Source organism: Parus major, chromosome 1 (assembly GCF_001522545.3).
Source record: "Parus major isolate Abel chromosome 1, Parus_major1.1, whole genome shotgun sequence".
Taxonomy (NCBI): Eukaryota; Metazoa; Chordata; class Aves; order Passeriformes; family Paridae; genus Parus; species Parus major.
The window spans coordinates 10,099,697-10,124,450 of record NC_031768.1 but is presented as its reverse complement, the minus strand read 5'-3'; the positions used below and the strand labels follow the sequence as shown (position 1 = coordinate 10,124,450).

Below are 24,754 nucleotides of genomic sequence, written 5' to 3'. Positions count from 1 at the left end.
GAAGCTGCCTTCAACAAGCATAGACCTTTATAAACTAGGAATACCTGAAGAGACAAAGTTCAGTTAATTGCACCTAATAATTAGACTGAATTAGGCAAAATATTTATCATTCAATATCATAAGCGTGGTATGTAGGAAAACTCTGATCCTATTTCTGATCTTCAGATAGGAAAACAGCAATTTCCAACTGACAGGATTCATTTGAGAAGAAATCCTGGACACAAACCCACTTGTAACCCTATTTTTACCATGTCATTCAAGCCCTTACATTCCACACCCCTTCTGCAAGTACCAATTGAAGGATGCAGTTTTGTGCAGAACTGGAAAATCTTTCGCTCACTGGGAGAAGGTTGACTGTGGCCTATGCAACCATTAAAATAAAATAAAATAAAATAAAATAAAATAAAATAAAAAATTTAAAAATATTTTAAAAAATTAAGAAAAGAAAAAGGAAAAATATTTATAGGAAAAAATAAACCTAGACATTTTATATGATAATATTACTCTTATAGTGCAATGATACTGAAAGAAAAAAAAAAGACAAAAAGTAATAATTTTCTCAGTAGTGCCAATTCCCTGAAGAAACTCTTAAAACAATTTTCAATTTTAATTGGAAGAGCAGGAAAGTGTACAAATAGACCTTTGTCATTCTGAGTTAGTTTGGCTGAGAAGTAAAAATAAAGTCCAAATTTATCCCTGGGGTTTTATATACATAATTGCTGAAAATGTGTTAGACTATGTTGCTTTTCACAGCCATAAAATTTGGCAAAGCGAGAATTTCACACTTTATTCACTTTTGGTCACAATCAGGTTCTGTAAATGCTTTTCAAAATGAGACCCTTGAAGTGGTAGTAATCATTCTTACTATCAAGTTTCCTGGCAACTGAGTATCTGTGCTTCCATTAAATCCAAGATGCTTCAGGAACTGTACTACACTTTTCTTTTTTTTGGCTCTCTAGATACCTAATGTTAAACACAGTCTGAAGTGAATAAGGGGATTTTCTTCTTTTTTATTTCCATTATGGTCAATAGTTTACTACTTCTGGCACTGCAGACCAGACCTATGGATCTGTAAGACAAAATTATAACAACCAAGGCTGTGTAAAAATAAAAAAGAGAAAGAAAAAAAAAAACATATCCATATATCTGTCAAATTTTAGAATTGATTGAAGATCATAGAATAGAAATACATGAAGACTAGTTTCTACCATCAGTATTTTTGTCAAAGTCCTGCTTTGCTTAGCCCTGATTATTTGAAACTCCAGTGCAAGACATGGAGACACATTAACCAAAAATAATATTTCCTTAATAGATGGCTGCTATGAAAATTGCAAAAGAGTTCCTGAAACTTTTACAAAAAAACCCTTCCAAAAGTGCATGACTTATTTTCTTCAAAACAAATAAGCTCCTTGATCCAAGACTGCAAAGTGTCAGTCATGGTAAAAATAGGACTTTTCTAGAATGAAGAAGGACAAGATGAAAAGCAAATCTGGCAATGGAAGTTACTGGAAGTTCACTTGAGAAGTGTTTTCTTACCACATCACTACCACATTTCAAAATCACCTGTTTGCTTTTCCATTTGGTCTTACTTACAAAAGCCTATGGTTTAAAACTAGTTTTACTACATTGCAGCATTACTGTATAACTAGAAAATGTTTTTCAAAAAGAAAAACAATAACTGCAATGTCCATAGATAAATGCCTCATTTTTATTTAGAAAAAAAATCAGAGCTCTTCATTTTATCCTACAAGCTTTTCTTGACAGACCATGTGTTTCTTACATGGAAAGAGACTATATTTGATAAACTGAGAATAATAATAATTTATGGACATACATGGATGAGTTGCAGTGACAGATGACAGTTCATATTTGACTTTTGGTGCCTCACTTCACACCATTTAAATACTTTGATGTCCAGTGGTAGGACACAGGACCAAATCTCTCAAAACATCCAGTTTTTGGATGCAGTGTAGGATAGATTGTGGAGATCAGGTCACTAGATAATTTTCTGCTAGATAGAAATAGCATGTCCTGCCACCTCATTTATGAGTGCACATGCAGAAACCTTATAAAAGAAAGGCCTGGGTAGAAGGTACATGCAAAATAAAATAAGAGTGCTAAGAGGCCACATATATATACACACATACACATACATACATACATACATACATACATACATACATATATATATATATATATTTCCTGTACATACAATCATATCCACTCAGAAATATACTATGAAGTAGAACTCTAGGAAGTAGAATGGTAAAGTAGATGTCAACCAGCAACCAAACATGGAAACAAAAAGTAGACATGCTGACACATTACAGCAGCTGCAAAGGACAGCCCAATACTTGTGATGGTTTTTGCAATTCTCCAGAGATTTTTCTCCTTGTAATATCTCAGTTAAACCAACATTTACTTCCACCTCAGCTCCTGTGAGTTTTGTTAGGGAATGCATTTAATTCAAAATAAAAATTGTCTTTTTTTAGATTTTCCCAGTTATGGGGAGATTATACTTGTTTATTTCTTGATCTGGACTAAGAGTTTCAGAGATTCCATTTTATTGCTATAAGGGGAAAAACAATGCATTCTTGAATGCTTACTGAAAGGTGCATTGTTCTAACTTTCAGAAATCATCCAATCATGTGCACACTGAAACACTTATTAACTGAAAATTATAGGAAATTTAAACATATGAACATATTTTTATACTTTAAGACATTATTTCCATATCATCATCATATTTCTAAACTACTTTAGCCTTCACTTCTTGCCTCTTCCACAATCTTTTCTGCTTGGTTTGGTGCTGTGTGATTTTGAGTCACATCTGAGTATGTTTCCTACCCATATTATGTATATATTGCAGAGCTTTTGCTTCCAAGAGAGTCTTGTCAAATTTCTTCAAAGAATGATTTATGCAAGGTGCTACATTCACATGTGAAAATTATACTACAGTATTGTTCTCCCAGGAGCCATAAACAGATCAGAGTCCAGTTTGTGCTATGGAAAAAGAACTATGAACCCCACTGGGACTTTTATTCACAATATGTTGGCTCTGAATTGGAGATCCATTTTCTATCATGTCCCATTGAACTAACAAAAATCTGTTTGTTTATGGAAGTTAATTCTATACTTTTAGCAGAGAAAAGGCTACTGGAGGTGTTGCCCAGCTTTCAATCAAGCTTGACCTTATTCCAGAAAAAATTAAGTGCACTGTAGTGCAGTGTTTTCAAATTCATAGATACCATTAAATATTTTTTTCTGTGTCCTAAGAATGTTAGGAAATACCCTTAAAATACCTGGAATAATTTTATTCTGCACAGTCATCTGTGGACAAAGGGAAAAGTGTAAAATAAATTCTCATCTGTTCATACTTTTTCATCAGTGGCTTCAGCTTCAGATCTGCACTGGTAAAATCACTTAACTGCAAGAGAAAAGCAGTGAAGCCACTAGAAACTTAATTCTTTCTCACTGACTTTATTTAAAAAGAATTAGAGTCAAAAAATCTGACAAAATACCACTCACAATGTCACTCAATTTACTGGAGAGGCCATTGAGATTTTACCAATGGAAAAAAGGAAAAAAATTGAGATAATATAAAACACAGTAAAGAATCTCTAAGCTCTCTATGTGGTTTTTTTGACCTTTGGGCAGGACTTGAATAAAAAGTTCTGGGGCTAGATTATAATTAAATTAGGACTTCTGTTGACTATAGACAACAGGTTAATAAGATAGGAGAAAATACTACAGATTTCCAGATTTTCCCAGATGTTTTTCTTTTGATTATGAAATCTGGACAATTTTTATATACTTAATAGAATATAGCAGCTGATTTCTGACTCACGCTAGGACTGCAAGCATTGGAGGGCTGAAAATATGGAATGGAGAGAAACAGTTTCCCTCTTCTGGCAGAAGGGAATTCTGAACAATACTGGTCATTGTTCTGAGTGACTTTAATGATAATGACACTATAATAGGAATAATGTTAGTTTAAATCATGGTTATAGCTGAAGAGGTGTTTTGGAAATAATTCCTTACAGAAAAGGAACATTCTTGAGCTGTGTTACAACCTCATATTCATCCAAATACAGTATTTTATGCTGAAATATGCATGTTAGTTACTACTTGCTAAACCCTAATTGGTACTTGTCCTGACCTGTCATTCTTCAAAAATAGACATATTAGATGTATATATTCAGATATATGTGTGGAAATCACTGGTACATGTCCTCATGTCAGACAGCAGAGATCTGAATTTCTCACTGCTATAATGAAGGCTGTGAAAGACTGAATTTATTAGAATGCAAGGGTCACTTCCCTTGGCTTTTCTTTGTTGCAAAGAACATAAAACCTGTACTACACAGAACAATGGCAAGCAAAGGACTTGAAATTCAAGTTCTAATATTTTTTTATTTTTTTGGTTTGCTACTTCTTATAATTTCTTTAGGCTCTTTCCAATAAAAAGTACCTTAAATATGTAAGAAAACCTACCAGAAGCCAGAAAACAAAAGGATAGAAAAGTTTTAGAGATCTTAAAAAGTTCTTAAAAAAATAGATACTTAAATCCAAATATCTTAAGAACTATACAGTAACTGTGCAAATAAAACCCAGAAATCCATTTAATAATGGAACAACGATGGATTCAAGAGGAAATAACTACAAAAAAGTAAAAGCAGTCAAAAGTGAGAACAGGCAAAATTTCAGATTTCTTACTTACACTTGAAACTTATATTTTACTGTTTTAAAATTGGGGGGTATTATTTTTAGAAACTTTTAGCAATTCAATGGCAGAATGGGGAAAAGAATTACTTAATCTACTGTTTTACTACTTCATCACTTGCTTAATGTGCCTAATTATGATGAAGCTATTATGGTATGACAGTCTAGTAATACTCAAAATAATTACCTAGCCCTGTTTATACAGTTTCTAAATTTGTACTGTCTTCATGAGATCAAGCATAGATAACATGATTAATTTCTGCCTTCATGATAAACTTTCTCTGAGGTCAAGGGTGTTCAGCAGATTTTAAGTCAATATTATATAATAGCTGCTGATATTAACTTTAAAAGTAATTGCATCCCACTTGAAGTACTACTGACAGAATAATGAAGCCAGAGACAATGTACCTGATAATGTACTAAACCAGCTTCATCAGAATTCTAAAATTCCAAACAATTTTGATTAAATCTTTTTCACAACCACAGAAAATAGTGTCAAGACCAAATGGTAAAATGGTCTATATTTTTGTTATTGTGAACAATTCTGTCAGGTCTACAATGCATAATAAGATAGGGTGCTGTAAGTTCTTATATAATGCACATTTTGATTTGAAATGTAACTTCAAAAAATTTTCATATGAAAATAGAAATTTCCTAATATGTTACATTTTAAATGATGCTTTCTTTTCTGCATAAGTTATTACTCATCAGGAGCCTTCAAAAGACAGCAAAATTTTTTACCATATTCTGAGCTTTTAGAAACAGAATTTAAAGCTATATTCTAAGTTTCTCCCTACATTATTTCATATTTGCATGCTGTTACTCTGTTTTTGGAGGAATGTGAACAATTTTAAAACATAAGTAAGAAATATGGAATAATATTATTTGCATACATGTTTTTTACAAATATTCTGGTCATAAACGAACTTCAGAAAATCCCATTTGTATTATAACATGGTTCAAAATATATATATTTTTATGGGATCATACTAAGCAGAACTTCACTTGCTGTCTTTCCATTAATTACAGAATTTAAACTCAGCGTATGCATTCAGACTAACTTTACTAAGTTTATCTTTGTCTTTTCTTTTCTCCTGCTGCCATGTGCTCAGTATAATAATTTCTACTGCCAGACAATGCATGCTTTTTTAAGATACCAATATAAGAGACAAGTAGACTAGGATGCTGTTAAAAATTTGAAAATTATCCATACAGTCAGGATAATTGTATTTCACTAAAGTGATTTTTATTCCTAAATGTGTTATTTTTCCCCTCACTCTCAGTATTGCTGCAAATAATCCAGCCACAGAGGCAGGACAAAATATATTGCAATTCTTAATGTCTTTCTGTCAAATTACAATATGTATGTAATTTTTCCTAATTAGGAAGATCAGATTAAGAACAAAAGTTGTATTCAAAGATTGTGTTCTGAAAATGCACTTAGGTTACCCCAAGGGTTGTGTTTGAAAACATCATGTCCTTAAAATGCATAAAGTCTGTTGAGACCTCACCAGAAATAAATCAACTAGAAAAGAATAAAACATAAATCTAGTCAAAGCATTAAGTATTACAACTAGATTAGTTATATTAATTAAATAAAAGGAAAATATTTGTTCTTTAAAATAACTTATCTGGGGAAATGAGGGTACAGCAATCTTCCTATTTGTTACTTATTGCTGCAAATTCCATCTCAGTCCAGACTGATGGTTCAGTATCAAAATAGCTTTTTTAAATTAAAAATCTTAATGTCATTCTTTGTTTCTCAAAACTGACATTGACAGGAATTTGTTTTGTTTGGCTTTTTAAACTAAGCATTGCTTTCATGTTGACTGGTCTCTGAAGGTTTCAGGAAATCTGGAGCCCAAGAGAAGTCAAAATCCCTAGGAAATCTAATTTTCAGTTGTACTTAGGGAAGAAAGCAAATCAGCCCTGCATTCCTAAAGAATTTGAAGACTAAGTCTCTAGTGACAGAGAACTATAGGTCTGTTAGTAAGCAAAGAGAAAATGAAGCAGCACACACACCAGTACAACTGGAAGTACAGTCTACCTCTAGGAATAAAGGATGCAAACCCTGCTCAAAGCCTTGAGCATTCCTATAATGGAAAAAAAATAATACCAACAAGCCATCAAAAAAACACCCTGCAACAATTCTGAAAAAATAAGTGAAAGCAAGAGAATTGTGGACAGAAGAAAGTGGTAAAGAATCAGCTGTGCCTGTAGTTTTCATTGTGACACAGACAAGGAGATAGTAAAATTCTTTGAAGGCATATAAAGAAATAGGAAATTTATGATTCCTCTGAGCTTTTCTCAAATATAGCTGTTACCTAAATTCTGTAACTAGAGTACAAGATTTTGTAAAACATGGATAAAGTCAGGAGTGCCAAATCATCTACAAAAATCATTAGGTTCAGCCATACACTGAATAGTATTGAAAAATGTGTTCATTTCTTTATAAATGTAATTAAACAGTGACTATGAATACATGAAAAAAACCTCAAAACCAAAACCAAACCAAGCAAACCAAAAAACCCCAACATGGTGAACTTTAATTACAGTTTTAGCTTTATCATTTAAAAATAAATTGGAATTCTATAACAGAAAAATGCAGTAACCAAGATGTAGCACCAGCAGCATTTCAAATATAAATGAAGTACAAATATCCATGAAAACCCATTGCCTTTCAGTTTAATAAGAAAAAATTATCCATTAAAATTAAATATTCAACATATGTCATAGAACTGTCTACTAGACTTTGGGTATTCTAGAGAAACAGAAAATATACTGTGATTATGCCTTCCTCCTCCATCCCCAGGCCTGCTCTGCCACATCAGGTGCATGTCGTTCTATTAGGAATGGCTGGGAAGAATGACATAGACTCTCAAGGAGTCAGAACAGGAGAATTTATTAGTTTATTGCTTCAGCCTTGTTTTATAGACTAGTTCGTGGAAAGTACAGAAAGGAAACTCTTATTGGTTAGTTAACTACTACATCACTATCATTGGTCAGTGGTGTACAACACCCTCTGACTTTCTCTTGCCAAGAAAACAGGAGGACAGACAAACAGCACCTGCAAGGCTGTTTTCTGTCTTTGAGGATTGTTTTTCAATCCTCCCATGAATTTCTCAGGCTAGCTCTCAGGCAGGACTGAGAAGCTATGGGGCCTGCAGTTTCTGCAGGCTCCCTGCAGCTTGCTCCAGAGCTAGCATCCATAGGTGCACCTGAAAGGCTTTTTTACCAAAATTGCTGAGCAATGAAACCCTTGACCAGACCAGCTTGCAGGGTGAAGCATCCCTGACCATACCAGGGGCTCTTGCATGATACAGGTGGGAACAACTCTGACTGCAACAGGAACATCTGCTGCCTGACCAAGGTGGGGAACCACCAGTCATCCCCTGACAGCCTTGAGGTATTTCCTACCTCAATCACTCCCATGGAATGGTACCACTTTTGCTGGATTTCTAGAAGACATTTCCAAATGTTTTGGAAATCCCAGTAATAACTGATTTGAGGATGGAAATTTTGCAGATGACTAAAGCAGATCATCTCATGTCCCTATGAACAGTAGTCCTGAGTGAGTCCCTTTGAGATCTCCTTGACCACTGTGGACTGCAGCACCTTTGGGTGGGATACCTCTTGGAGCCCCAGAACCCTCCTGTTTGCAACACTCAGAAAACCATCCCTGATGATGGCTGACACCCCCTCAGCCACCTCTGCTCCTCAACGTGCAACCCATGCCTGTTCAGGGATTTGACCTGAGTATTTCACTGAAATTGAGGGGAATTACTGTTAAACATAGAGATATAGCTGTACACCTCTCTTGATGTGCAGGCGTGTGAATTGATTTTGGTATGAATGTTGTCATTGTGAATCTGTAATTAGGTCATTGCCTAATTTAATTGTAATTAGGTCATTCCCTCTATTTGATACTTGCTGATTAATAATTTAGGATTTTCATATGGTTAAATTTTCCAATGTTCCAAAAGCATGATGTACTGCAGCAAAAAAATCAAGTCGCCAGAATTAATTGTTAGATGGCTTTTCTATTAGCACCTTGAAAACAAAACATGCACTCTTGGGGTCATTCAATTTCTTTCCATTCTAAAAAAAAAACAAAACCAAAGATAATAACTTTATCAACCTAATTTCATTGACGTGTATTTTGCCTTGCTAATGGCAAGATTGCAGAATCATCAGCCTTGTGTAACAGAACCACTGCTGAAGGTATTACAACTCAAAAAGAGGCAGTGAAGTAGGATAATGATAGTAAATTTAGAAAATAGTGGAACAGGCCTTATTTGAGTATCACAAGGATGTTTCCAGGAGCATGAGTTCCTCTGACTCTCTAAATCCTGTAACACTCAGAAGTTGAGGGGATATAGAGACACATAATACTATGAAACAGAGAAATATTTGCCATTATAATATAGTAATTGTATATTGAAAAAGCTGTTCAGAATATGTTATCTTTCATTTCTTCTTTCCCTTCTAGCACTTTTGACAGGACTATCCCTTATGTATGCCAAGGGTTTGTTGTCTTTATTAAAATAGAAAAACAAAACAAAACTCAAGAAGCCATTTTGAAATCAGCAAAATTCTGCTATATGTACATTTAAAATTTAATATAGTCAGAAGATGAATACAACAGTCTATTATACTCTTGTTCCAATCAATGCATGAACTGGAATTTGCTGCACTCCACAATACAATACATATCCTAAAAACATTCAATGAAAATTGAAGCTTGTAAACAGTCTCAGTATGTGGGGAAAAAGAACATATTTATATCTCCTTTTAACTAGAAACAGGTAAAAATTATTGCTTGAATTTAGAAGACATTCAGCAGATGCAAAATACTTAGACCCATAAAATAAAAGTTTGGGTTTATTTCTATAATGGTCTTAATTCCATTGTGAAAAGTCAAACAGATTTTAAAGATTTTAAAAGCTGTGTGGTTGATAAAGGTTTGTTTGGTTTTTTTCATCCATCAAAAAATCTTCATTTTGAATGAGAAGCTACAGCATATCTGTACTGTGTTTATTTTTAGAAGACAGAAATACAGTATTTGCTGTCTGCTGAAGTATAATAGAAAAAAAAAATTGAGATCAAAATATGTCTCTCATAAATATCTAATGTTGTCTTGAATGTCTGCCATAATCTTCACTAAAAAAATTTCACCTTTTTTTTTTTTCTCCAGTTTTTAATTTTAGAAAGAAAATTAATTGCATACACAGCTTGATGTGAGCAACAATGTGAGAACAAATTTCTTCCAGGAGTTTTACACAGAAGAAATAAATAGCTTTTCTCTAAAATATTTTCTTACAAGTGAGTGTTGGTAATTAAATATTTGATAACTCTTTAACACAACATGTCAAATAGTTTTAAAGAAAGTAATTTTTGGACAACAATTACTCCAGTTTTCTAGATTTTTTAATTTCATATGATTGAGATCTCTGAATTTTTGTAATCTTTTTGACAGTGTAAGGGAGATGCTGATCCTTTGTTGTCTGCTCAGCATAAACTCTAGGGTTTTCATAATGCAGATATTTACAATGCAGAGTGGTTCTTTTAAAACATCTCACATTTTGAAGCAATTTAACTTTAACCTGCAGTCTTGTCCAGCCTGATTACTACAGGGCTTTACTTTATGGTTAAGATGGCAATGAAAACCTGTATGTGATGGACAGAGTTTGCAAAACCTGTTGGGATTAAAGGTTCTAAATAAGATTATTAAAACTATTCATGAAAAGTGCCCCATCAAGACCTAGTTGTACTAATTTATGGAATTAAAATATATAGAAAGTTATTCCCCAGGAGTGTTACCTTTCCCTGATGTTTTTAACGTGAACATTTTTAATGGCCAGACCCAGAGACTCCCAGGCTGAGCAGTCATTCTGAGACAGGGCTCAAGTCTCAGAAATTATCTTCACATCTATCCACCAACACCCACAGATTTAATCATATGTCCTAGTGATCTCTGATGCAATTCAAGATATACTTTTGGGAGACTTATGGAAGCAAACCAGATAATTTTTCTGGGGAGGCAAAAGGGCCAATATCTGCTGCCTTCCAAGTGTGCATTCATTGGGTCACTCATTTCCCAAAACTTCCAAGACATAAATTAACTACTCTATTTATACCATGACAAAAGCATTAATAAATTTAACACTGAAGTGTATTATCTGTACATGTCACTGCTCAGAAATGTACAGATTAACCCTGACACCAAGATAAATTCATTAATATGAAAAAAAATTGCATCTTCTGTTTCCTTTATTTTTCATATACAGACAAGAAGTGCTTGTGAAATAGGTATAGACCTCAAGCTCTTTCCCACATCCCCATGTGCTAGCAATCATTTGAACTGGTGAGGATAAATTCCCCCAAAGTGAGGCAGTTACAGTCAGGTACCACAAAGTTTGACTGATCCAGACCAAGAGCATTGTTTTCTCCAAGCCAGAGAAAGAAACACGCATTTATTCATTCTACTCATGACTAAAAATTACGCCACTCTACATCTGTGTGCTAGTAACTATTTCAAAAATTTTCATAATGAAATGTTTGAAAAATGCATTCTAATTAATTACTTACAAGATTTAATTCAATTTTTAGAGTAAACAATGCCATGATTTACAATGAAATTTAAATATAAGCCACAAATTGTCACCTAATGGTGCAAGAGTAGGCAAAATTACACAAGCAACTTTAAATTTATTATTTCCCATAACCTTCAGACATGTTAATGTCCTACTACCAGTGACAATAAATTAATTAGAAGCTTTAAATAGGATACTGTAAATCAGGCATTGTGTGCACTAAAGAAGAATTAAATAACAGATTTATTTGTGAAGAAATACATCTTACAGCTTGAAATAATAAGAAAATATTTTTACTACAAATTTGGAATAAACTATTTTGGTATTTCATCACTTCTGTTAGTAGAAGTTACAATAGTGAGGAGTCTTCAGCAAAAGAAAGGGTAAGGGTTTATATTTATATACAGAAATTAACTTGTAGACATGACAGTATTATTTAATATTTTGCTTAGCATAAGGAAGAAGAAGTAACTGTTTTACTAGGAATTAAGTGAAAATGAAGTCTTTCCATTGCTGATAGAACCTCAGTCAAGAAAGGCTCATCAAGTTATTTTTAAGATAGATATTATTAAGATTTATTTTCTCAGACCACAGAAAGAAGTGTTTTGCTTAGTTTGGGCCCAGGTGTCACATGCAGGGCTCATGTATATTACTTTAAACATATTACTGAGACCTTACAATCTGTACAAAAGACTGAAATCCATGGGATGTCTCTGAGCCTTTTCTTTCTTAGGGGCAGCAGCATTGTGCACTCAGAGGAGTTTGATAAGGGGGTGATACTCAGTAGAAAGAAAACAGATCTTCTCTGAATAAATGATCCAGTCAATATCAGTCAATACAATCCAGTAAGTAAGAACTGACAGCAGTCATGGATGCTGGCAATCATGTTTTACACCATTTTTGAGCCTAGTTCAGGATATTTATTCAAAGCACTATTTTTTACTGTCTAAAATTGTAAGGGGAACATTAAAACAATGAAACAAAATAAAGACTAGAGAATATCTTTTTAACATAATAGTAAGGGATTGTGTGCTTTTTTGTATTTATAAAATAATAGGCAATAATACATTCCTGTCAGATATATATCCTTCCAGACATATCCTTGCAATATGAAAGACATTTTTGTATATACCCTGATTGTTCTAATTAAATATTCTTCTGAAACAGTGCTAAATTGGTTTCTCACTTATTCCAAATTCTGTATTTTCCCTCTCTTACACAATCACTAAGCAATGATGGAAATCTCTTCAACCAGAGTATTTTGATACAGTCTACAAGTTTTCTGACAGTATAAACACCAAAAAACACAAGTCAAAATTGAAGAAGATGAAACAAAATTCAACTGTTCGAATCCAAACTGAAATAAGGAGAATCAGAAATTAGTGGAATAACCTTTATCACTCAGTAAAGCAGGAAATAAATGCAAAAATACAAAACATAAAATATTAAAGCAGGCATAATTATATATAAAAGTATTTTTAAAATATTTTTATTTGGGGGTTAAACAGCAAATTATCCACCCACTTGCCACTGTTCTTTCATGATAGAAAATATATGGCCTTGAGCACTGAAACACTTTTCTCTTCTCTACTCTGATTGCATTTGTGCTCTATTCCAGAAAGAACTGTTTAAATTTGGTGGTTATTAAATCATCAACATCCATATAATCCAATTTAGATATAAAAGAGAGAAATTATTAGCATGACCATGACTTTCAGCACTGAAGCCTGGATTCTTGATATATTCTTACTTTAAACATCTACAAGGCAAAAATATGATGTTCCTGACAGTATGGTGCAGCAGAAACGAGGTCTGGAGAAGGCATGAGTCACTCACAAGCCTTTTGCAGGCAGGGATGAGCAGTCTAAAATGTAAATACTGGACAGTTCAATGGATGAACAGTCTGAGATCTGTAATTTGCAGAGCGATTTCCACAGCTAGGGTATCCTCAGAAGTCTGAGTATAAATAATAAGGCACATCCTCCGCTATTTAAGGTCTTCTGAGACCTTAAAAAATAGACATACCCTTGATATTTATGGCATTAAATGAAAACAAATACTTGAGAAATCATTAATGATATAATAAGAATATTTTTGAATCTATGAAATGAAAAATAAAGCATTTGTCACTGACCAGTCACAATAAATGAACACCATGAATACAATGAAATTTCTTCAAAATTCAGACCCAGAAATTAATAATTTTGCTATTGAAACTGCACCACTTAAAATAATAAAATGAAGTTAAACTTGCAACCCACAATTAGATACTAAATATAGACCACTGAGCAAATCTTAAAACCAATGCAAAGAACAGATATTCAGAATGTTCTATATTTTTAAAATAAAAATACTATTTTATATTCTCAAGTAATGATTCAGGGATGTAACTTCACAGCCCAGTTCTGAAACTGTTATAGAATTCCTCTTTTCAGAGCTTTTTAGCATGTACCTGTGACACATGAACAATCGCCCTCAAACCCCAATTCTAATCCTTGCTTGCTTATTTGCTGTATATTAACCTAGCATTAGTTTCCAGTATAATATGGTGTTTTTTCTGGTTTTTTTTTGTTTTTTTTCCTCATGTGGAATGGAATGTAGATCGGGGCTGCAAGGCAGATCACAAGAAAATGAAATAACAAAGTTTAGATAGATGACTGAAAATTCTGTTCCAACATTTATCCATGGTAAGATGGAGCCACAAAATACAGCACCTGAGCTACCTTGTCGATGCTACAGATGGTTCTTCAGTTTGGGTATAGTGTGCTATTTTGAGAACTCGTGTTCCAGAAAAAGAAATAAGCACAGGAAGTAAGAGACAAGTTGTCTGGCTACCATGTGAAAGCAGATTAGAAAACTGTGGCTTTAGTGAGCTGAACATGGTCTGATAGGGAAAATGACTGCAGCCGAGGAGAACAGAAGGTGATAAACATCAAGGAGCAGATAAAACTGAACTGCAGCTCAGTCCTGGCACCAAAATAAATAAACTAAGTACAAATGCAGGTAGCTGAAGAAGTTACAGTCACCATGCACTAAGGAATAGAGTCAGAAGGCCCTCTCTGTCACAATGAGAGAAAAAGAAAACCACCTTAATTACTTTAAAGACAGAGTTCAATACATTTCAAAGGGATTACATGATGTGCTATACATGAAACATCCTTTATAATATTGTATCTCCTAATCACAAAATATGTCAGTCACAATTTCTTAAAAACTGAAATGTGGTATTTCTTCTCAGCACCATAAGTTCTGATCTCTGAAAGTCTAGTGAAAAATTCACAATAAGAATATTTAGGAGTTCATGACCTGAAGTGAAACTATTCTTGGATTTCATTCACATTATTTATAATGCATAATGTTGCCATTATGCTGCAAAAAGGAACACACCTCCCCTCCCCAAATACACCTGGAAAATGTAATTACATTTTAACCTCTATTATCATAATCATCTAATCATACTGTTGACTATTTCATTTTATATAAGCATTTAACTCTATGTATTTATTGAATATTAATGAACACATTAATCTTTACTTTTCCAAACTGGTCCTACTCAGAAATAGTATAACACATCTGAAGGTTTTGTATATTTTTTTTTCTGTAACAGTTCTTTCTCGAGTACCAGACTATTCACTTGCTTGTAAAGCATTTTCAAACAAACCCTGTTAATTCTGAATATGGTTCACTAAGCAGCATGATCTCATTAATAAAACAAGTTGCTACTCTAGTAAATCAGAACGCTCAGCTGTTTTAACTGTTTCCCTAATGGAAATTCTAATGATCTCTTCAGTCAGCCTCACAGAACCCTAACACTTTTGAAACAAGACCCAGCAAAATAAAGAAGCAATGAAAATAATGGAAACAGTGCAACTTCAGACTTAGCATTCTGTCACAAATAAATGTTAACTAACATTGGATCTGAATTCTTGAGGTTAATTGGAATATTTTTGCACCACTTGAATTTTCATTAGAGAGGTACTTTTATCTGTTGTACTGAACTAAACAAAATTTTTGAGTGACAAATTTGTGAATTCATGGGATTTCTAGCACAAGAGAGAAGGAAAGAAAGAAAAAGCTTGATGGATGGCAAAAATAAAAGAATACTCTGCAGACATATATTCAAAATGTTCTCATATGTTGCATAAGAAAATAATAAATGGATAACAAGTGAGAAGGAGGCTAGGTCAAAGGGAAAACTTAACCAGAAGCAGTCTTTTTGCACCAAAATAAAGGTTCTGCATAACGAGACATTATCTCAGGGTCTTAGAGTGTGATGTTCAGTTTGGGATGAACCTCTTTCTTAACAATGATAAGAAAATAATGCTTCTAATCTGCTGAGACTGAAATGTGTTACACACCCAGTGCATTTGTAACATCTACAATACATCATCCCCCCCTCTGGGCACTCTCAAAAATCAACTTCCTTCAAGGGAAAATGCTGAGTTAGCAAGGGGTTAGAAAAACTGAGACAAACACTTTTTTTTTTCTTTCACAGATCCATTTTCTTTTCATAAACCTCATTTGAAGCTGCTCAAGGATCCAAGAATAGTGCCAAGAAAGGTGCACAGGCAAAGCAAAGAAGAATGGGTAAGGCTTTGTAACACCTTTGTATCTACCTAGATACACTAATATATATATTTTTTCAAACAGAGAAAGGGAGTTGAAGTTTCAGAGAAAAGAAGTTTCAGAGAACATGCACATAAGCTCTACTACTTTTTACATATGCAACATAAAGCACCTTTAATTCCTTGATGATATTCTATTTTGTAAATCAGATCTTAGACACCTTTCTTCAGCATTCAAAGCATTGAAAGTAATGTGCAGAAAAAAAAAATAATTGCTATTTAAGCTACTACAGCTTAGTGTGTTACTTAACAGTTGTATCTTTTGTTTCATATTTGCACCACACAATTTTGTTTCCTTTTCAGTTCAGCAGTCTTACAGTCAAGAAATAACAGTTGAAATCTTAAAAAAGTTGACTTGAAATATTAAAATTCAAATGACACGATTTATTATTTTTAACTCTAGGCCATGAAGTAGGTTAGTGCTGCATTAAAAAGAAACCTCTGGCTTTACTGTTAGTCAGACCTAACTTCTTCCAACCTAAAATCCAGTAATTCAATCCAGCAATTCAAATGTACCAGTACAATTATTTTAACAGTACATTATTTCCTTATGCACGAGTAGTATTTTATAACATGAATCCAGAGTTTGGTCAAGTTATTCAGCTGACACTATCTACTTCCAAAACACCAGTTTGGAATTAATTCTTCATACCCATTAGTTCTTCATACCCATAGCCATTACCATTTGAATCACATAAGAGGAAAATGAAATAAACGAGAGTTATTATTTTCCTTATGATGCTCAAAGAGCTTGCAGGATGAAAAGCATACAAATTGGAGCTGGACACACAGCAACTAAGTGGTTATTCTGTCACACTGCATTTCACAAATAAAAGCATCCTCCAGGTCCTTTGATTAAAACATGAAACAGGCAAAATAAGCAATACTTGCAAGACATCATTTACGGAACATCTCTTGTACAGCTCAATGGCTAATCACATTTCTTCCACAAGAATTTAAAAGTAAGTCTGACACTCCTGCTGGTCATAAATACCAGATGGAAATTTATGAGCACTTAATGAAAATTCTTAGTTAACCAGAACAACAGAAACATCTGAACATAATTGTCACCGTCCACTTAACACAAGAAATCCTCCTTAAATGAACTGCAAAACAATACAGATTACCCGGCCCTGAAAATTTCTTAAAGCCTAGAGAAAAACAGGATATAGGCTAATCAAATCATACCTGGATAAATTGCTTGGTTTTCACAAGCCCCACGTCTCCAGCCTCTATCTGTGCTCTTGACAGCTTCTCTTCAGTTTCACTTAGCCAATGATTAAATCTCTTCATGTCAGAATGAAAAATCTGCCACTTTTCCAAAGATTTGTCAAACCGTCTGCAAGTATAAAAGGAGATGAAATAACAACCTATTGATACTTTATTTATTGACCACAGAAAAAAACTAAAAAAAAAAATAATGTTGGATGTCTCAGGTTAATTATAATCAGTATAATATTCATGGTATAATATATTAGCATTTATAACAGTTATATCAAATGGCAATGTGGCAGTACCTCTGAAGTGAAATTATCACTAAGCAAATGCATTAAAAATCAGTGTTTTATCAATTTTAAAATCCTTTTCAAGAAAATACCATGGTCTGTAAGTGAATTCACACTTGCATTGTTCAAATTGACTCTTTATTAAAATTTCTTTCCTATGTTTCATTTTGAGTATTTTTTAACCATAATTATGAAAAAAAAAAAAAAAAGTCCTGAAATAAAAAGATTAATGAAAAACAAAATTTAAAAACTAGGGTTTTGAATAATAAACAAGAATAAAAATATTGCTACCATGTCTGCAAGTTTACAGTTCACTACAAAAAGACTAGATAAGTACTTCCAGCACTTTGGGAAGATCTGACCAGTTTTTGTCTGGAGTGACTGATTGATCTTCTGCTTCAAGAACTGTTTGACTTGGCCACTGCCAAATGCTAAAGAAATGAAATGAAGACAGATTATAAGAAAGATTATAAGGGGGGTTTGCAGATAGCCTACATCTTAAGAAATTCAGTTATCCTGTGTGTTAGATTGGTGTGGAAATGTAATCACTAATCAGAGATTAGCCAGAATGTTTTGTTAGAAGATCATCATTAAATGTGCTACTCTTGTTTAGTTTAATAATCCCCCTTTACAGGATTATAATAGATTTTAAGGTGTACTTAAAGGATAAAAACAAAGATGCTCAATTATTTCTCTAGGAGATAATCTGGTTCTGTATGGGCAAACTATATGATTATTTGAATGTTAAGAAGTTTAATTCACCAAACAAAATGACATTACTACAAGGGAATACAGATAATCTTTTCCATTTTACTGATGATTTTCATTTTTTAGGAGAAAATATAGGCAGAATATTGACCTTATTAAATACTGTAGTCACTTATCTAACTTATTTACTAAAATTACTGTGATAATTTATCAGAGTTATGATATAATGTATTGTATATATAATATAATGTATTGTTATGAACAATAACATATTTTATTGTTCATAATTAGTCAAACCATAATTAAAAGGCACATTATAAAAGAGGTTTTTTTGGATTTTTTTTTATAACTACTTTACTCAGAGTTACAAGAAAAAAAATTAATTTTACTTTAAAAATCATGCAGCAAATAAAATTCCATTTCTTTTGGTCCAGAATCATCTCTCATTTTGGACACTATATTAAAATATATTTTCTCTTGTTCCTCACAAAAAAAAAAATTACTCTTCTCAGCATGGGAGGCTTATCAGAAGCTTAAATGTAAAAGAATCAGTAGGGGTTGATATTAGTATCATTGAATTTGCATTCCAAAACTTGCAAAATGAATCTCCCTTCACTCTGTGTTTTTCCTCTCTCTTTTGCTCTTGGAAATAACAGTTGTAAGGAGAAGGAAAACAAAAAAGTTGCAACGAAAAAAATATGCACATTTAAAGCTTAAAAGTTTTCAGTGCTTATTGCTCATGTCTAAAAAAGCCTTGTTACTCCCAGTAAAAGTATAAACCAATAAAAACATTAGTAAAATCAGAGAGAATCTATCAACAGGCCAAGTGACTAAAATGCAAGTCTCTTGCAGTGATTAAATACCTAAATACTGCTACAATGATAAGAGAAAATGTAATTTTTGCTGCAGCTGTAGGTGTGGGTGCATTTGAACATCATCAGGAAGCTTCCTGCTCTGGGAATTATCAGACACCTCTCCTGAGTGCACCTAAGTGAGAGTTTTCCTTGCTGAATCTCTGTATTACATCTGCTTACATGTGATTCTAGTTCCAATAGCTTTTTAAACTCTAAAAGCAAAGGGGCTTTTCCTTGTTTGTTTGTTTTACCACGCACAGTCCTGTTACCAGGTGGTAAGTTCAAAACCCACAAAAGGAGAAGCTTAATTAACTACCAAGGCTGAACAGCTAAATTGCTGAAGCCCTGGCACAGCAGAAAGGAGAAGGAATTCATAAGAGAGCAGTACTCTGAGGACTGTGGAAACTCAGAAATCGTGTGTCTGCCTCAGGGATCCCCAAGCACACAATTTGGAGTGGAGGAAAATTAAAGGCCTTGTACACCTTAACCTAGGGATCCACCCTCATTTGCCATCAGAGACAAGTCATTGATTTCAAATACCCCAGTGTTGCCATTCATCTGCATCTTCATCTGCCCAAACCCCTTCCCTCTGACAGGCACAAGCCAAAACAGTGGCTTTTGGATGGCCACTAACAGTGGACAGTGGGTGACTGTCTGAAATCTGGGCACTGTTTCCTTTCTGATGTGTCCTCTCTGGTTCTCTTGGCACATGCTCAATAACAAGGTGCAGACAGACACCCTGAAGCCAAGCAGGAGGTTCTGGATGAGAATGTGTGGCTTGCACATGTTACAAAGCACATAAGCATTGCTCATGAGCTCTGACACTACAAGGCAGCTTTATTCCTCTATGTTTGGGTTGATAAGCAAAAAACAACTGTCACACTGGCCCAATTTTTTCATATATGTACTGACACTCCAGCAGGGACCATGTTAAGCAGTGGCTTGTGGGAGCAATTTCATTTTATCATATTAGTAAATAGTGGATTTATTTTGCCTCCAGAGAGCAAGAAGGGAAAAAAAAATGAACCAAAGACAACTGCTGGTGTAATACACAGCAAAATTTACATTTAATCATGCAAGTATTGGTTGTTTCCTCCCTGCCTCTCTTCTGAACCTTTGGACCCAACCTTCTATAGGTGAAATTTAATATTCTTTGGTATCATTGTACGTGATATTGCACAGAGGTTTACAAATGCCAGTTTGGATGTACTGTCAGTGAAACTCTATAAAATAGGATTGCACTTGATGTTCTGTGTCACAAGACTGGTGTTTTTAAGAAGCTATGCAAAGGTGAAAGGAAAGACCTCTGAAAACAGCTCATAAGATGGGGCACATAAGGTTATTCGTTTGTTGTTGTAAACTAAATCTTAATTTTGCATCTGTGTTTTGATTAATGCCTAGATATTTTGAAAACATTCCTTGATAAAACCACTTTTGTGATAGATTCTGTTTTAACAAAACATCACAATCAATTGACCCACAAGAAAAAGATCGCTGTTATTTATAGGATTTCCTAAAATACATGATTTATGTCATAGAAATTGTTATTGTAAGAAACATACGTTTTATTCTTCATAATGGGAAAAACATTCTGTAAATTTCATTTCCATACTGTTACTAAACAATGTGCTGTAGGATTATGCTAATATTAACCCACAAATTTCACAGTTCTGTTAGCTTGATTCAGCACAATTAGCACCTTGTAAAAATACACAAAACATCAAAGTAGTATAAATAATTATGTATTAGAATGTGAGAGTATTAACTGTACTATTTAAGGCTATTCTTACAGATAACAAAATAAGAAAACTTGTTTTCGTCAAGCAACTTCCACAATTAAATTGCTTAAAGAAAGAGCTAACCCATTTTCAGAACTTTTGATGTTTTCATTTGACTTCACAGAATTCATGTGGATTCTTAATTTATATTTATTTTCTATATCCTCTCTGCATTTGGACTCTAAGCAATTATCTCATTTTAGACACTGCTATATCTTGATCTTGATCTCAGGTTTTGCTGTGGGCCCATCCAGGGACAACACTCGGCTCTGCATATTCTATTCTCACCTTTGCAGTCTGTCTTTCACCCATCAACTACCAAATAAATAATGAACTGCAAGCAAAACAACCATAGCAATGCCATCCATCAATTAAAAATTTAATTTCTTTCCTCTTCCCAGAAGGTAGATTCTGGTAGATTCAGATGATATAAATTAAAAACATTCTACATTACAATTACATTATAAATATTTTTATATCTTGAATTGTATTGATTGTATTATTCTTCTTGCCCTAATTACTGATATCATACCATTCAGTGTCCATCCCTATCAAAGAAAATGACAACTAAATTGGCTAAGAAAAAGCAAGGTCATGTCAGTCACTGTTGGTTTTAGGCATATACAAATCCATTTTTATTATACATGAGAGAGCAATAAACTTAATAACCATTTATAATTAATAATTATACAGCAAATGCATTGGATTCTAATGGATGCTGTGCATCAATAGTTTAAATAGAAACACTCCATATAATTGATAAAACATACATTCTTTTTCTGCACTAATTAAAGCTATTTATTAGGCATATGAATTTCAAAATTCCAGTTCTTTATTTCCTACAAAGTTTCCTTCATCAGGACAGAGATGCAATCATGGATTTAAGAGAATTTTGCCTCAACAGCTGGATTAAGTGTAGGTAACAACTTTTCCCTAGAGCAAATAAAGAAATGCTTGATTAAATGTAACCTAGGTAAAAGAGTAGCATGTTTTCCAACTCTCTTATTTGTTAAAAATATCCATGTAATTGGTAATAAAACCACAAATGTCATAACTTTCTGAAGTGTAACCATCAAAAGCACGATAAGGAAACCCCAAATCAAAAATTTTACACGGAATAAACAGTGTCTCAGTTTTATGGAAATCCAAACCAGAATTTCTGCCTGTGTGTGCAGGGTATTTTACATATTTCATCCTCACAAAGATGACAGTGCACACTGCACTTCCAGCCAGGATACTGCAGTGTGTTACTATTACCCACCCTATGGCTGCATCCATCTGATAAAATTAAATATGAGTGAAAAACCACATTAACTTCTGACTGTCAGGGTGATGTTCTCCTCCTCTCCCCACCCAGGGGCTCTGACCTGCTTAAGGCCAGTTCTGATGTGGCACAGCAGCATGAGTTGTCATATGCCTTTAGCGAGAAATGGCTGTGAGAAACCTCATCTGAGGTTTCTGCTCAGGGCTTCAGGGCCGTTTTTAAACTCAGACTTTGACCTGGGCTACTCTGTAAGTGTGTCCACAGCACACCTTTCTCACTGCTGCCAGAGCCAGCTTTGCTCTCCTCTTTCAGGTATTGTGGGAACTTTGGGAGAGAACCCTGCTTGCAGCTCCTTACCCTGACCTTGCTGTGTCTTGACACTCTCAAACATCCCCTCTGGAGATCTCCAGAGCTGGCATGGTCTGTATGCTGCTGTCTACACAACACACTGAGCAAGTGTTTCCACTGCTCTTCAGTGTCCCTGGGACTACAGGGTGGTGGCTGGAAGGTGGGGCAGCCAGCACAGAGGACACATGTCCTGCTGAGGGGTGTTAGACTGCCTGGACTGCCCAGCTACAGCCACATCCCACCCACCAAGGGTCCATTAACTGCTGGAGAACACCAGACAGGCTCCTGGAGAGAGCCTCTTCCCCCTGGGCTTCATCTCAACTAAATCCAGAGCTCTCTTTGGTGTGAGACAGAGCACAGCGAGCAGCTGATCCGAACCCAAGTGAAATATTCATGGACAGATTCTAAGTCAGTGCCAGTGAAATCCAGCAGGAATTCTGGTTCCCAGGTTCTGCTGCATTTGGGTCCTGTCTGGGACAAGGCTCAGTGACAGTTCCCACAGCCTGGATACAGAGACAGGTGCAAGACCCAGATTTATAGAGCTGGAAAATATCCAATTGGGGGAAACCAACTCTCAGAAATTCCTCAAATTACCATCATAATTCATAAGTAAAAAAATACTTTCAGAGATTTGGTAGCATAGAACATAAGTATGTGTCATGCAAAGTATATATTACAGGATGTCCCCTCTGTAGTCCCCTGTAATTACTATGAAGTGCTTAAATCCCATGATTTCCAACGACAGAGTTCTTAGTTCAACCTGTAATAACATTTTTTATCGTCCAAAATTGCCCTGTTCAATTTTATGTTTCCGAACTGCCTATCTTGAAATCCCCCCACAATGGTGGCTTTAGAGCAGGAAGAATAACAGAAAACTGATGATACCAGTTAATGCTGCCTGTTGACTCCCTGAGCCTGAAAGATGTTATTTATCTTGTTTAAGGTGTGGTAGATGTGTACAGAAATATATATACTGGAAAATTAGATGTCCTTGTTTCACTGAAAATCATAGTAATAACAAAGCACATAGCATTATCTTCTTAAAGTACTGATGACTGCATTGGCACTAGGTATTTTTTATCTTTTACAGCTGTTCAGTTGGTTAAAACCCATTCTAATAAGTGATTGTTGTTTGTTTGTTTGTTTTTTAAGTTTACAATAAAATTTCATTTAAAAACCCTTTTCCCTTTAATTTGGAAAAGTCATTTGAGACAAGAAACCCAGGTCCAAGTAACAGTTACCAGGTCTTATTGTACGAGTAGCAAGAAGTAAACAGCTCTGTTTTTTCTGAAACTAAAACGTTGATGACTTCCAGGACTTAAAGAAATGGAAAAGCAGAGGAACCTGTATTGGTAGAGGAGAGTGTTCATCATACTGCTATCAAGGAGAAAATATTTTTAAGTCATAAAAGCCTGTTTAGATTAAATACCTTACAGTATATTTTCTGTGTTTAACAAAAATATCTTAAATAATTCTGACACCTGTTAGTACAATAGAAAAACAAATAAAAATTTATACAAAACTCAGAAAGTATATTTTTCAGCATCATTAGAATTAAGAAGAATTTTCACAGTAGTGGCATTTGAAAATTTGCTTTTTACCTTTGACTTCTGTGAATAATGATTTACTGTAATGACAAAAAGTATCTGCAATGTCCAGGATAAACAAGAAAAAGACAGTGCTTTTTGTGTAAAAGGAGCTGAATGCCAAAGGTTACCATAGCAATGGCAACTACTACCACCTAAAACCTAAAAAAAAGTAAGTGGCATGCTTATGAGGGATTTTATATGTATAAAACATGTATATCTACAAATATATATTCTCCATATATATAGATATCCTCATTATACACACTAATTTACAAAAAATAAATGTTCACAATATTATATGTATATTAGTCTTGTAAATAACAAAAGAACTTCAACACTGTCAAGTAAAAAAATTACCAAGCTAGAAGTTCTTCATGAATAAATAGCAAATGACATTTTGGCTAATGCATATGATTGTAATTTGGAGAATTTAAACAACGTGCAGATGCCTACAAGGGCTGGTATCAGAAGGTTGTTGTTATCTATAGCCTAACATGCAGCAGAGAAGAAGTCATATTCTACCACTTGATCCAGCTCAGGAAAATTAATAATGAGTGGATGGAATAACTTCCAGAAAACAGCTGTGAGTCCTGGAGGAAACTCTCAGGAACACAGTTTCACAGAGGAAACTGTGTCTATCCAGTACAGGAGAGGTTTAGGGTGGATATCAGGAAAAGGTTTTTCATGCTGAGGGTGGTTGGCAGTGGAGCAGGCTCCCCAGGCCACAGCACCAGCCTGACAGAGCTCAAGGAGTGCTTGCACAGCTCT

General features: G+C 34.3%; 1 protein-coding gene across 12 annotated transcripts in view; it reads right to left on the bottom strand.

Moving 5' to 3' along the window:
• The window catches only part of DMD (dystrophin), a 1,134,919-nt gene that overhangs the window by 514,884 nt on the left and 595,281 nt on the right, over positions 1-24,754 (bottom strand). For all 12 annotated transcript variants that reach the window (XM_015620877.3, XM_015620912.3, XM_015620930.3 and 9 more), the window contains one exon: positions 17,129-17,279. In XM_015620877.3, the coding sequence (XP_015476363.1) occupies positions 17,129-17,279 (151 nt within the window). The remainder of the gene's footprint in view (positions 1-17,128; positions 17,280-24,754) is intronic.